Source organism: Cetorhinus maximus, chromosome 12, assembly GCF_964194155.1.
Source record: "Cetorhinus maximus chromosome 12, sCetMax3.hap1.1, whole genome shotgun sequence".
NCBI classification, from domain to species: domain Eukaryota; kingdom Metazoa; phylum Chordata; class Chondrichthyes; order Lamniformes; family Cetorhinidae; genus Cetorhinus; species Cetorhinus maximus.
The window spans coordinates 65,053,066-65,065,386 of NC_135890.1; the positions used below are offsets into that span (position 1 = coordinate 65,053,066).

At 45.1% G+C, this 12,321-nt stretch overlaps 1 protein-coding gene across 2 annotated transcripts in view; it reads left to right on the top strand.

Moving 5' to 3' along the window:
- The window catches only part of LOC144687520 (breakpoint cluster region protein), a 598,462-nt gene that overhangs the window by 287,829 nt on the left and 298,312 nt on the right, over positions 1-12,321 (top strand). For both annotated transcript variants that reach the window (XM_078553762.1, XM_078553761.1), the window contains exon 8: positions 29-169. In XM_078553762.1, coding sequence (XP_078409888.1) covers positions 29-169 — 141 coding nt within the window. The remainder of the gene's footprint in view (positions 1-28; positions 170-12,321) is intronic.

Here is a 12,321-nt window from a genome sequence, read left to right on the forward strand (position 1 = left end):
GTAAATGACTACTTCCATGTTCCTGTAGGATTTGTTAAAACACACACCAGCTAGTCATCCAGATCATCCTTTGCTGCAAGATGCTCTGCGTATTTCACAGAACTTCCTGTCCAGCATTAATGAAGAGATCACTCCCAGGAGACAGTCTATGACTGTAAAGAAAGGCGAGGTGAGTTTCTTTGTCAAACCACAAGCATAAGTAAATCTGTAGCTCCTACTGCTAACTTCATTCAATTACGATACATGATTGCTCCCAATGTTTTCCCTTGTTACCTTTTAAAATTTACATCACATCCTCTATTTGACAGTTTTCCAATACATACCTTCAATGACTCGATGGCACAAGGTGATCTGGACTGCAGTGTACACAAAATTAAGTTAATTAATTTGAATTACTGGCTAATTTGATTGCTTTTTGTGCTGAAACACACTTGAATTATCAGGATTAGGGTCATGGAGTCATTCTTACGCAGAAGGAGGCCATTCAGCCCATTGTGCCCATGCCAGATCTCTGTAGAGCAATCCATTCAGTCCCATTCCCTGCTCCATCCCTGTAGCCCTGCAAGTTTAGTTCCCTCAAGTGATTATCCAATTTCCCTTTACAATCATTCATCATCTCCACTTCCACCACCCTCGTAGGCAGCAAGTTCCAGGTTATAGCACTGCTTAAAACAGTTCTCCCATGCATCCCCTGTATATCTTTTGTCCCAATCTTAAATCTGTGTCTCCTTGTCCTTGTACCATCAGTTAAGGAGTACAAATTTTCTTTGTCTATCTTATCTAAACCTGTCATAATATTGTACGCCTCTATCAAATCTCCCCTCAATCTCCTTTGCTCTAAGGAGAATAACCCCAGCTTCCTCAACCAAACCTTGTAGCTAAGATCCCTCATCCCTGGAACCATTGTGGTAAATCTCCTCTGCAACCTCTCAAGGACCCTCTACAGCGTGGTGACCAGAACTAGGAGTCGCCTAACTGGAGCTTTATAATAGTTTTGCATAATTTTACTGGTTTCGTCGTCAATGCCTCTATTTATGAAGTCCAAGTTCCAATATGCTTTGCTAACAACTCTTTCAATCTGTTCTGCCACCTTCAAAGATCTATGTAGATTCACCCCCAGGTCCCTTTACCCTGCCCATTCCTTGGAGGCATGCTATTTAGTCTATAATTATTAAATTGTTTTTCTAAGGTTCAAGTGCACGTAAGTTTACCTTGACTCTTAAAACAGAGGCTATCTCTTTCAGCCAAAAAACTAAACAAATATATCAGATGTAAATGGAATCTAGTGATGATGTGTTGAACCCAAACTGATTTGCACTTTTTGGCAAGAAATCTTTGTCACGTGTATTCAATGCTTACAGGTTTCTGAACTGACAGATTTGCAAGTATGATATTTAGTTTGGACTTTGGTGGTTGACTTTTGACATTCCTTTACAATTTTTTTATTTGTCTAACCAATGCATGTAACCACTGGTTCTATAAACATCAAAATTCTGTTTCTAACACAAATGGTTCTTATATCCATCTTTCTAGGGTGTTAAAACTTGTAACAAAAGACATTAAAATCTGATGTACTTGTATAATCAGGAAAAACATTTCTGCCAGAATGTTGAAGTCCTGTACGTGTATAATATTGGACACTCCATTGCTGTCCAACTAAGTAGGTTGTACTTCCCTGGTTTAATTCATATCAGTCAGAAACTGTAGCAGAGTGGATATGTTCCAGGAATAGTAATCCAGAGCCCTGCCTTAATGACCTGGAGATTAGAGTTCTAATCTCATCATGGCAGCTCATAGAACTTAAATTCAATTAATTAATGAAAAGCTGGCATCAGCCATGTGACCGTGAAACCACTGATTGTCCTAAAAACCCATCTGGTTCACTGACGTCTATCCAACCAAATCCTTGCCTATCCTTATCCTACATGTGACTTCAGACCTACAGCAATGTGGTTGATTCTTATACAGTATCAAGCAAAATGCTGCGGATGCTTGAAATCTGAAACAAAAACAGAAAAGGCTAGAAAAGTTCAGCAGCTCTGGTAGCATCTGTGACAAGAGTTGGTGCAGGAGGGAGAGTTTTAGATTCCTGGATCACTGGGACCGTTTCTGGGGAAGGTGGGACCTGTAGAAGCGGGACTGTCTACATCTGAACCAGAGCGGGACTAACATCCTTACGGGCGTGTTTGCTAGTGCTGTTGGGAGGAGACAGGGGGAGGGGACACAGAATGTTAGCAGAATAGGGACACATCATAATACAGTAAAACAATCAGGTCAGAGGGAGTACAGCTGCAATCAGCTTCAAGGAGTAAGGCAAGGCTGGATGGCCTCTACTTTAATGCCAGGAGTATTACAGGTAAAATGGATGAGTTAAGGGTGAGGATTGACATGTGGAATTGTGATAGAGTAGCCATCACTGAGACGTGGTTGAGGGAAGGGCAGGATTGGCAGCTCAACAGTTCGGGATATAGAATCTTCAGGCGAAACAAGGGAGGGGGTAAAAGAGGAGGAGACGTTGCATTATTAGTTAAGGAGTCCGTTACTGCATTAAGGAGAGATGATATCTTGGAGGGGGCATCGAATGAAGCTTTGTGGGTAGAGCATAGGAATAAAAAGGGGCAACCACATTATTAGGTGTTTATTATAGAACCCCAGAGAGTCAGCGGGAAATTGAGGAGCAAATATGTGCACAATTTGTGGAGGTCTTTAAAAACAATAACAATAGGGTAATTATATTAGGTGATTTCAACTTTCCCAACATTAATTGGGATAGACATAGTGTTAAGGGCTTGGATGGAGTGGATTTCTTGAAATGTGTACAGGAGAACTTTTTAGGTCGATATGTAGAGGGTCCAACAAGGGATGGTGCATTACTGGACCTAATTCTGGGGAATGAAGCCGGACAGGTGGCTGAGGTGGTGGTGGGCGAGCATTTTAGTGATAGCGACCACAACACAGTACAGTTTAAGTTTGTTATGGACAAAGAAATCGACAAGTTGCAAAAAAATGTTTTGGATTGGGGGAGTGTGGATTTTAGTAAAATAAGGCAGGATCTGGCCAAGGTAGACTGGGAACAGTTACTTGTGGGGAAATCTACAGAGGAACAGTGGGGGGTGTTCAAAAAGGAAATGGGGAGGGTACAGGCTCAACATGTTCCCTCTAGGGTGATAGGAAGGAGTAACAAGCCCAGAGAACCATGGATGACCAGAGATATCCAGGTTACGATGAGAAGGATAAGAGAGGCTCTTAGCAGGTACAAGGGAAGCAAATCAGCAGAGGCATTAGTGGAGTACAGTCAGTGCAGGGTGGAGCTTGAGAAAGCAATTAGGAGAGCAAAGAGGGGATATGAGAAAGCTCTGGCTGGTAAAAGTAGGGAAAATCACAAGATATTCTATAAGTATATCAATGGGAAGAGGATAACCAAGGAAAGAGTAGGGCCCATAAGGGACCAAGGGGGCAATCTATGGGTGGAGCCAGAGGACATCGCTAGAGTGTTGAATGAATACTTCACGTCCATCTTCACCCAAGAGAATGAGGATGAAGGTATCGATCTTGGGGAGAGAGACTGCGAGTTTCTTAAGCAAATTGATACAGGGAGTGACAAGGTATTGGAGGTGTTGGCAGGCTTAAAAGTGGACAAATCTCCAGGTCCGGCTGATTTGTGTCGCAGACTGCTGAGGGAGGCAAGGGAGGAGATCGCAGGGGCTCTGACCCAAATTTTTAATTCCTCTCTGGCCATGGGGGAGGTGCCAGAGGACTGGAGAACAGCTAATGTGGTTCCGCTATTTAAGAAGGGTTGTAGAGATAAGCCAGGGAACTACAGGCCAGTGAGTCTCATGTCATTGGTAGGGAAACTATTGGAGAAATTTCTGAAATAGAGTATCTATCTCCATTTGGAGAGGCAAGGTTTGATCAGGGATAGTTAGCATGGCTTTGTCAGAGGAAGGTCATGCCTAACAAATTTGATTGAATTTTTTGAGGAGGTGACCAATTGTGTAGATGAGGGTAGTGCAATTGATGTAGCATATATGGATTTCAGCAAAGCCTTTGACATGGTCCCACATGGGAGACTTATAAAGAAGGCAAAGGCACATGGGATACAGGGTAATTTGATAAGGTGGATTCAAAATTGGCTTAGTTGTTGGAGGCAGAGGGTGATGACAGAAGGATTATTTAGTGACTGGAAGCCAGTGTCCAGTGGTATACCACAGGGATCTGTGCTGGGTCCCCTATTATTTGTCATTTATATAAACGACATAGATGATATGTGGGGGGTAGGATTAGTAAGTTTGCGGATGACACAAAGATTGGCCGGGTGGTTAACAGTGAGGTTGAGTGTCTTGAGCTACAGGAAGATATAGAAGGAATGGTCAAATGGGCAGATAAGTGGCAGATGGCATTTAACCCTGAAAAGTGAGAGGTGATACACTTTGGAAGGAGTAATTTGACAAGGAAGTATTCAATGAACGGCGTGACACTAGGAAGTTCTGAGGAACAAAGGGACCTTGGCGTGTGTGTCCATAGACCTCTGAAGGTGGAGGGGCATGTTAGTGGGGTGGTGAAAAAGGCATATGGGACACTTTCCTTTATCAATTGAGGCATAGATTAGAAAAGTAGTGAGGTTATGTTGGAGTCGTATAGAACCTTGGTGAGGCCACAGCTGGAGTACTGTGTGCAGTTCTGGTCGCCACATTATAGGAAGGATGTGATTGCACTGGAGGGGGGTGCAGAGGAGATTCACCAGGTTGTTGCCTGGGATGAAACATTGAAGTTATGAAGAGAGGTTGGATAGACTTGGGTTGTTTTCGTTGGAGCATAGAAGACTGTGGGACGACCTGATCGAGGTGTACAAGATTATGAGGGGCATTGACAGAGTGGATAAGGAGCAGCCGTTCCCCATAGTTGAACGGTCAGTCACAAGGGGGCATAAGTTCAAGGTGAGGGTCAGGCAGTTTAGGGGGGATGTGAGGGAAAACGTTTTTACCCAGAGGGTGGTGACGGTCTGGATTGCACTGCCTGGGAGGGTGGTGGAGGCGGGTTGCCGCACATCTTTTAAAAAGTACCTGGATGAGCACTTGGCACGTCATAACATTCAAGGCTATGGGCCAAGTGCTGGTAAATGGGATTAGGTAGGTAGGTCAGGTGTTTCTCACGTGTCAGTGCAGACTCGATGGGCCGAAGGGCCTCTTCTGCACTGTGATTTTGTGAGAGAAACAGAGTTAACCTTTCGAGTTGAATACGACTCTTTTTCAGAGCAATTTAGAGCCTGGCACAACATTGAGCTCTTCTTCTGTTGCTTTTGCCTTTGTGCTCACTTGTCTGACCAGGAGTTCTCCCCTAACAATCTGACCTTTTCACTTGTTTCCAGCATTCTCCCTCCACCTCTGGCGTCTTAACCTGTTCTTCATCTTTTCATTGAGAACCGTTGGCATGACATCGGCTGCCTTAATTTTTCTGCTCCCGTCATTCATTCTAACCTGTCTCCCTCTCTGAATTTGCTCCATTCTCTCAGGTGGAAAAAGTTGAGTTTTGAAGAAGAGCCATATTTGACTTGAAACTTTGTGCCGTAACTTTCAAGTAGCATCAGAAAGTGCTGGCTTGCAGGAATTAGAGAAAATAAATGTACGCTTACCTGGCCTTGAAAATTATGCTAATTCTTACTTTCGCTGGAGCTGCTTGGGGCCTGCATTGAAAGACCCCTTGCAGGCCCCAGTAAAGTGTTGCTCCAGCGGACTCAAGGAGGCCATGCCCCTTTTTTTATGGCACTTGCTGCTGTAAAGCAGGTAAGCTTAAAGGGCCCGGGGAAGGTAAGTGTCTAAGGGTAAGTGGATAGGATTTGGAGAGGTGTTAAGCGTGGTTGGGGTGCAGGGAGTGGGGATGGGAATTGGGTGTTGTCTGGTGGTGGGGGGGGTCAGTCAGTTAGAGATCTGGGGTTGTTGGGATGGGTCAGTTAAAGGTGCAATTGGGGGGGTGGGGCCGTGGAGGGGGTTGTGGGGGAGTGGGGGGAGTCCCGTGGGAGGGTGGGGGTGGGGGTCAGGGGTGTGGGGAGACCCCCGTGGGGTCGGTCTGAGACTTTACAATAGTTACCCAGAAGTTAGAAGAGATTTTAATTCTTCCAACTTTTTCCGAATAGCTATTGGTGTAACCCTGGCAGAACCATCCGAGATTTATGATTTAAACTGCATTTTTGGATTGCTCCCAGCGCATTGTCCGGAGGAAGTTAGTACTCCTGGGCAATTGCCATGCAAACCCTTACCTGGGAACTTGCGAGAGGGATTCCCCAGCGCATCTTTGGGGAACCAAATCAGTTGATGGGGAGCTCAGAGATTACAGCCTGTCAACTCTGTTTCTCTCTCCACAGATGCTGCCAGACTTGCTGTGTATTTCCAGTACTTTCTGTTTTTATTCATTGGTTGATTCTTCATGGCCTAGCAAGTGATTCAGTTGTATGTGCCAATTAAAAGTATAATGAGACTAAAACTAGATGTACCACCTGGCATTGACCAAGGCACTGGACACAACAGAGGCACACCCAGTCCAGTCTATTATGCAAAGGCCTTCTCACAAACATCTGGGGACTTGTGCCAAAACTGGGAGATCTATCCCACAGACTAGTCAAGCAACAGCCGGATAAAGTCATACTCTCAGAATCATACTTTTCAGCCAATGTCCCAGACTCCTCCATCACCATTCCTGGATACATTTTTTCTCACCATCAGGACAGGCCCACCAGAGGTGGTGGCACAGTGTTGTACAGTTGAGAAGGTGTGAACCCTGGAGTCCCTTGCATTTCCTCCAAACTCCATGAACTCTCTTGGCATCAAGTCAAACATGGGCAAGAAAACCTCCTGTTGATTACCACCTACTGCTCACCACCTGATGAGTCAGTACTCGTCCATTTTGAACACCGCTTGCAAGAAGCACTGAGGATAGCAAGGACACAATGTACTCTGGGTTGGGGTACTTCAGTGTCTGTCAGCAAAAGTGGCTCAGTGGCACCACTACTAACAGAGCTGGCTAAATTCTTAAGGCCAGCTGCCAGGCTGGGTCTGCAGCAGGTGGTGAGAGAGCCGACAAGAGGGAAAAACCTACTTGACCTTGCTCTCACCAATCTACCTGTTACAAATACATCTATCCATTACAGTACTGGTAAGAATGACCACCATATTGTCCTTGTGGAGGCATAGTCCCATCTTCACCCTGAGGACAGTGACATAGTGGTAATGTCATTGCACCAGCAATTTAGACGCCCAGGCCAGAGCTCTGGGGACACGGGTTCACATCCCACCAGAGCAGCTGGTGGAATTTAAACTCAATTAATGAACAAATCTGGACTATAAAGCTAGTCTCGGTAATGGTGATCAAGAAACTACCATCGATTATTGTAAAAACCCATCTGGTTTGCTGGTGTCCTTTAGGGAAGAGAATGTGCCATCCTTACCTGATTTGGCCTGCATGTGACTCCAGACCCACAGCTATGTGATTGACTCTTAACTGCCCTCTGAAATGGCCTAGCAAACTACTCAGTTCAAGGACAATTGGGGATGGGCAACAAATGCTGGCCTTGCCAGTGACGCCTGCATCTCATGAAGGATTAAGAAAATTTAAAAAAACCTTCCATCAAGTTATGTGTGAACTACCACTGTGCTAAATGGGACAGATTCAGAACAGACCTAGAAGCTCAAAATTGGACATTTGTAAGGTGCGGTGAGCGATAAGGAACAGGAGAATTGTATTCCACCACAATCTGTAATCTCATGGCCCAGCATACCCCGCACTCTACCACTACCATCAACTATGAGACCAACCCTGATTCAGTGAGGAGTGTAAGAGGGCATGCCAGGAGCAGCACCAGGCACTTCTAAAAATCAGGTGCAAACCTGTTGAAACTACACTGCTAGATAGTGGAAGCTGCATGTGTTACACACTGCTAAGCAATCCCACAATCAATTGATCAGATCAAAGCTCTGCAATCCTGCTGCATCTAGTTGTGAACGTTGGTGGAGAATTAAAAGATTAACAGGAGGAGGAAGCTTCATGAACATCTCCATTCTCAGTGATTGGCAGAAGACAGAAGCAAAAGACAAGGCTGAAGCATTTTTAGCCATCTTCAGCCAGAAGTGACAAATGGATGATCTATCCTGGCCTCTTGCAGCGATCCTCAGCATCACAGATGCCAGTCTTCAGCCAGTTCAATTCATTCCATCTGATATTGATAAACGTCTGAGTTCAGTGGATCGAGTAAAGGTTATGGACCCCAGCATTAGCCCAGCTCTAATGGAGACTTGTGCTCTCGAACTATCCATGTCCCATGCCAAGCTGTCCAACTAAAACACTGGTATCTACCTGATAAAGTGGAAATTTGCCAAGTTATATCCTGTTCACGAAAAGCAGGATAAATTCAGTCAGATCAATTACTGCCCCACCAGTCTACTCTCAATCTATCAGCAATGTGATGGAAGGTGTCATCAACAGTGCTTACAAGCAACACTTAGTAACAGATAATCAGCTAACCAGTTTGGGTTCTGCCAGAGGAACTTGGTGCAGACATTGTTCCAGCTTTGATCCAATCATGTACAAAAGGGCTAAAATCCAGAAATGAGGTGAGAGCACCTTTGGCATCCAGGCAGCATTTGTGGTCAAGGAACTTTGGTAACCTTGAAGTCAATGGGAGTTGGGGTTGGGGTGGAGGGGAGCTCTCCACTGGTTGGGATCATATACCTCGCCAGAGGAAGTTGGTTGTGATTGTTAGAGGCGAATCATTTACCCCCAGGACATTGTTGCAGGTGCTCCTCAGTGCAGTTTCCTAGGCTCAACCATATTTTCTTCTTCATCAATGACCTTCCCTCTATATAAGGTCCGAAGTGCGGATGTCTGCTGATGATTGCAGTGTTCCATTTGCAAAAACTCAGGTAACAAAACAGTCCAAACCCACAGGCAGCAAGACTTGGACAATATTCAGGGTTGGGCTGTTAAGTGGCAAGTAAGATATGTGTCACACAAGTGTCTTCTTCAAGTTGCTGAAGGATAGAACTGGAGTCAATGTTTATATGCTTTTATATTTATTTACAGAATTACTCATTAAAAGCACACTTCCTAACAGGACCAGCAATTTGTACTCTGTGTCTATTTTATAGAGGTTCAAGTGAATCCCCAGTTAATATCCACCACCTCCATCCAATTCAACACAATTAATATACAACTAAAAGATTCCATTCTCTCTTCAAATAAAAATTAGAGTGAAGAAATGGTGATGTAGTTCCAAGCCTAGATGGTGTGTAGCTTGAAGGGGAACTTGCCAGTGGTGGTATTCCCATGCGTCTACTGCCCTAGGCCTTCCAGGTGGTAGAGGTCGCAGGATTAGAAGGTGCTGTTGAAGGAGCCTTGGTGAGTGGCTGCAGTGCATCTTGTAAATGGTACATACTGCTGCCACTGTGCATTGGTGGTGGAAGGAGTAAATGTTTAATGTGGCAGATGAGGTGGCAATCATGGGGGTTGCTTTGTCCTGGATGGCGTTAAGCTCCTAGAGTGTTGTTGGAACTGCATTCATCTAGGTAGTTGGAGAGTATTCCATCACATTCGTAACTTGTGTCTTGTAGGTGGACACGCTATGCGCAGTCAAAAGGCGAATTACTTGCCCCAGAATTCCCAGCCTCTGATCTACTCTTGTAGTCACAGTATTTGTATGGCTGATCCAGTTCGGTTTCTGGTCAATGGTAGCCCCCAGGTTATTAATGTTGGGGTTTCAGCCATGGTAACTCCACTTAATGTTATGGGGATATGGTCATTGCCTAACATTTGTGTGTTGTGCATGTTACTTGTCACTTACTAGCTCAAGCCTTAGTGTTGTCCAGGTCTTTCTGCATATGGACACAGACTGCTTCAGTGTCTGAGGAGTCACGAATGGTACTGAACATTGTATAATCATCAACAAACATCCCCACTTCTGGCCATATGATGAAGGGAAAGTAATTGATGAAACAGCTGAAGATAGAAGAACATTAGCGTGAGGAACTCCTGCAGCGATATCCTGGGACAGAGATGATTGGACTCCAACAACCACAACCATCTTCCTTTGTGCTAGGCATGACTCCCATCCAGTGGAAAGTGTTCCCCCTGATTCCCATGGACTTCCCTTTTGATAGGGCTGCTTGATGCCACACTCGGCCAAACGCTGCCCAGTCACTCTCACCTTACCTCTTGAGTTCAGCTCTTTTGTCCATGTTTGGATTCCACAGTATCACCCCTTAAGAAATCATCAACCTGCAGCATGAAAATTTTCCTTTATAATACCAATAAAACATTACAGGATCTGCTTTTAGTTGAACATAGCCTATCTTCAGCAAAACAGACCTCATGGAAAAATACAGCACACTGGAGGCATTGTTCAGGTCATAGACAACGCTTGTTTAGTTTCTACAATTTTCCTTCTGCATCTGCTGCCTCTTTGGGCAGCTTCAGAAATATTTAGCTCCAACAATTATTGCCCTGCAGAAATGTGGCTTTTATGTCAATTGACCTGCACTCACATGAATATTTGATCAAAAGAGTTTTTTTCTCTTCTTTTATGGGATGTGAGCATCACTGGCAAGGCTGGCATTTGCTGTCCATCCCTAATTACTCTTGAGGAGGTAGTGGCAAGGTGTCTTTTTGAAGCACTGCTGTCCATGTGGCGTGGGTACACCCACAGTGTTAGGAAGGGAGTTCCAGGATTTTGGCCCAGTGACAGTGAAGGAACAGCGATGTAGTTCAAGTGAGGATGGTGTGTGACTTGGAGAAGAATTTCCAGGCGGTAGTGTTCCAATATGCCTGCTTCCCATGTTCCTCCTAGGTGTTTGAGGTGTGTGTTTGGAAGGAGGCTTGGCAAGTTGCTGCAGTGCATCGGTACTCAGTGCGGCCTTTGCACCAGTGGTGGATGGAGTGCATTTTCATTGTGGTGGATGGGTTGTTGATCAAATGGGCTGCCTTGACCTGGATGGTCTTGACCTTCATGAGTGTTGTTGGAGTTGCGCTTATCCAGGCAAGTGGAGAGTATTCCACCACACTCCTGACTTATGCCAGGCTTTAGAGAGTCCAGGTGTGTGTTACTCATTGCAGTATGCTCTGCTCTTGTAGCCACTGCATTTATATGGTTGGCCCAGTTAAATTTCTGGTCGGGGTAACCCCAGGATCTTGATGGTCGAGTTTCAACAATGGTAATGCCATTGAATGTCAAAGGGAAATGGCAGATTCTTTTGTTGGAGATGATTTTTTTTTTCTTGCCACTTGTGTGACTCGCATGTTACTTGCCACTCATCAACCCAAACCTGAATGTTGCCCAGGTCTTGCTACATGTGGGCATGGACTGCTTCAGTATGTGAAGAGCTGCAAATGGTGCTGAACATTGTGCAGTCATCAGCGAGCATCCCCACTTCTGACCTTGTTATGGAAGGAAGGTCATTGATGAAGCAGCTGAAGATGATTGGGCCGAGAACACTACCCTAAAGAACTCCTGTGGTGATGTCCTGAGGCTGAAATGATTACCGTCCAATAACCACAACCATCTGAGTTTTCCCCCGATTCCCATTGACTTCAATATTGCAAGTGCTCCTTGATGTCACACATACAGTCACTTCCACCTCACCTCTGGAATTTTGCCCTTTTGTCCATATCTTGGCCAAGGCTGCAATGAGGCCGGGAGATGAGCATCCCTGGCAGAACCCAAACTGAGCACTGCTGAGCAGTTTATTGATGAATAGCTACTGCTTGATAGCATTGTCAATAATACCTTCCATCACTTTGGTAATGATTAAGAGAAGACTGGTGGTACAGTAATTGACCGGATTGGATTTGTCCTGCTTTTTGTGGGCAGGCCATACCTGGGCAATTTTCCACATTGTCGGGTAGATGTGCTGGAACAGCTTGACTAGGAGAATGGCTATTCATGGACCTTAAGTCTTCAACCCTATAGCCAGAATGTTGTCAGGGCCCACAGCCTTTTCAATATCCACTGGATTCAGTCATTTTTTAATATCAATTGGAGTGAATCGAACTAGCTGAAGACTGACATCTGTAATGCTGGGGACCTCCTGAGGAAGCCGGGTGGATCATCGACTGGGCGCTTCAGGCTGAAGATCGTTGCAATTTCTTCAGCCTTGTCTTGCACTGACGTGCTGGGTTCTCCCATCATTGTGGATGGGGATGTTTGTCGAGCCGCCTCCTTTGTTTGTGGCTCTTTATTGCATGCTGATTCTGCTATTTGGCATGCACGTTTTCCTGTATTGCAGTTTCAGTGGGTTGGCCTTACATTTTTAGCTATGCCTGGTGCTGCTCTGACAGCTC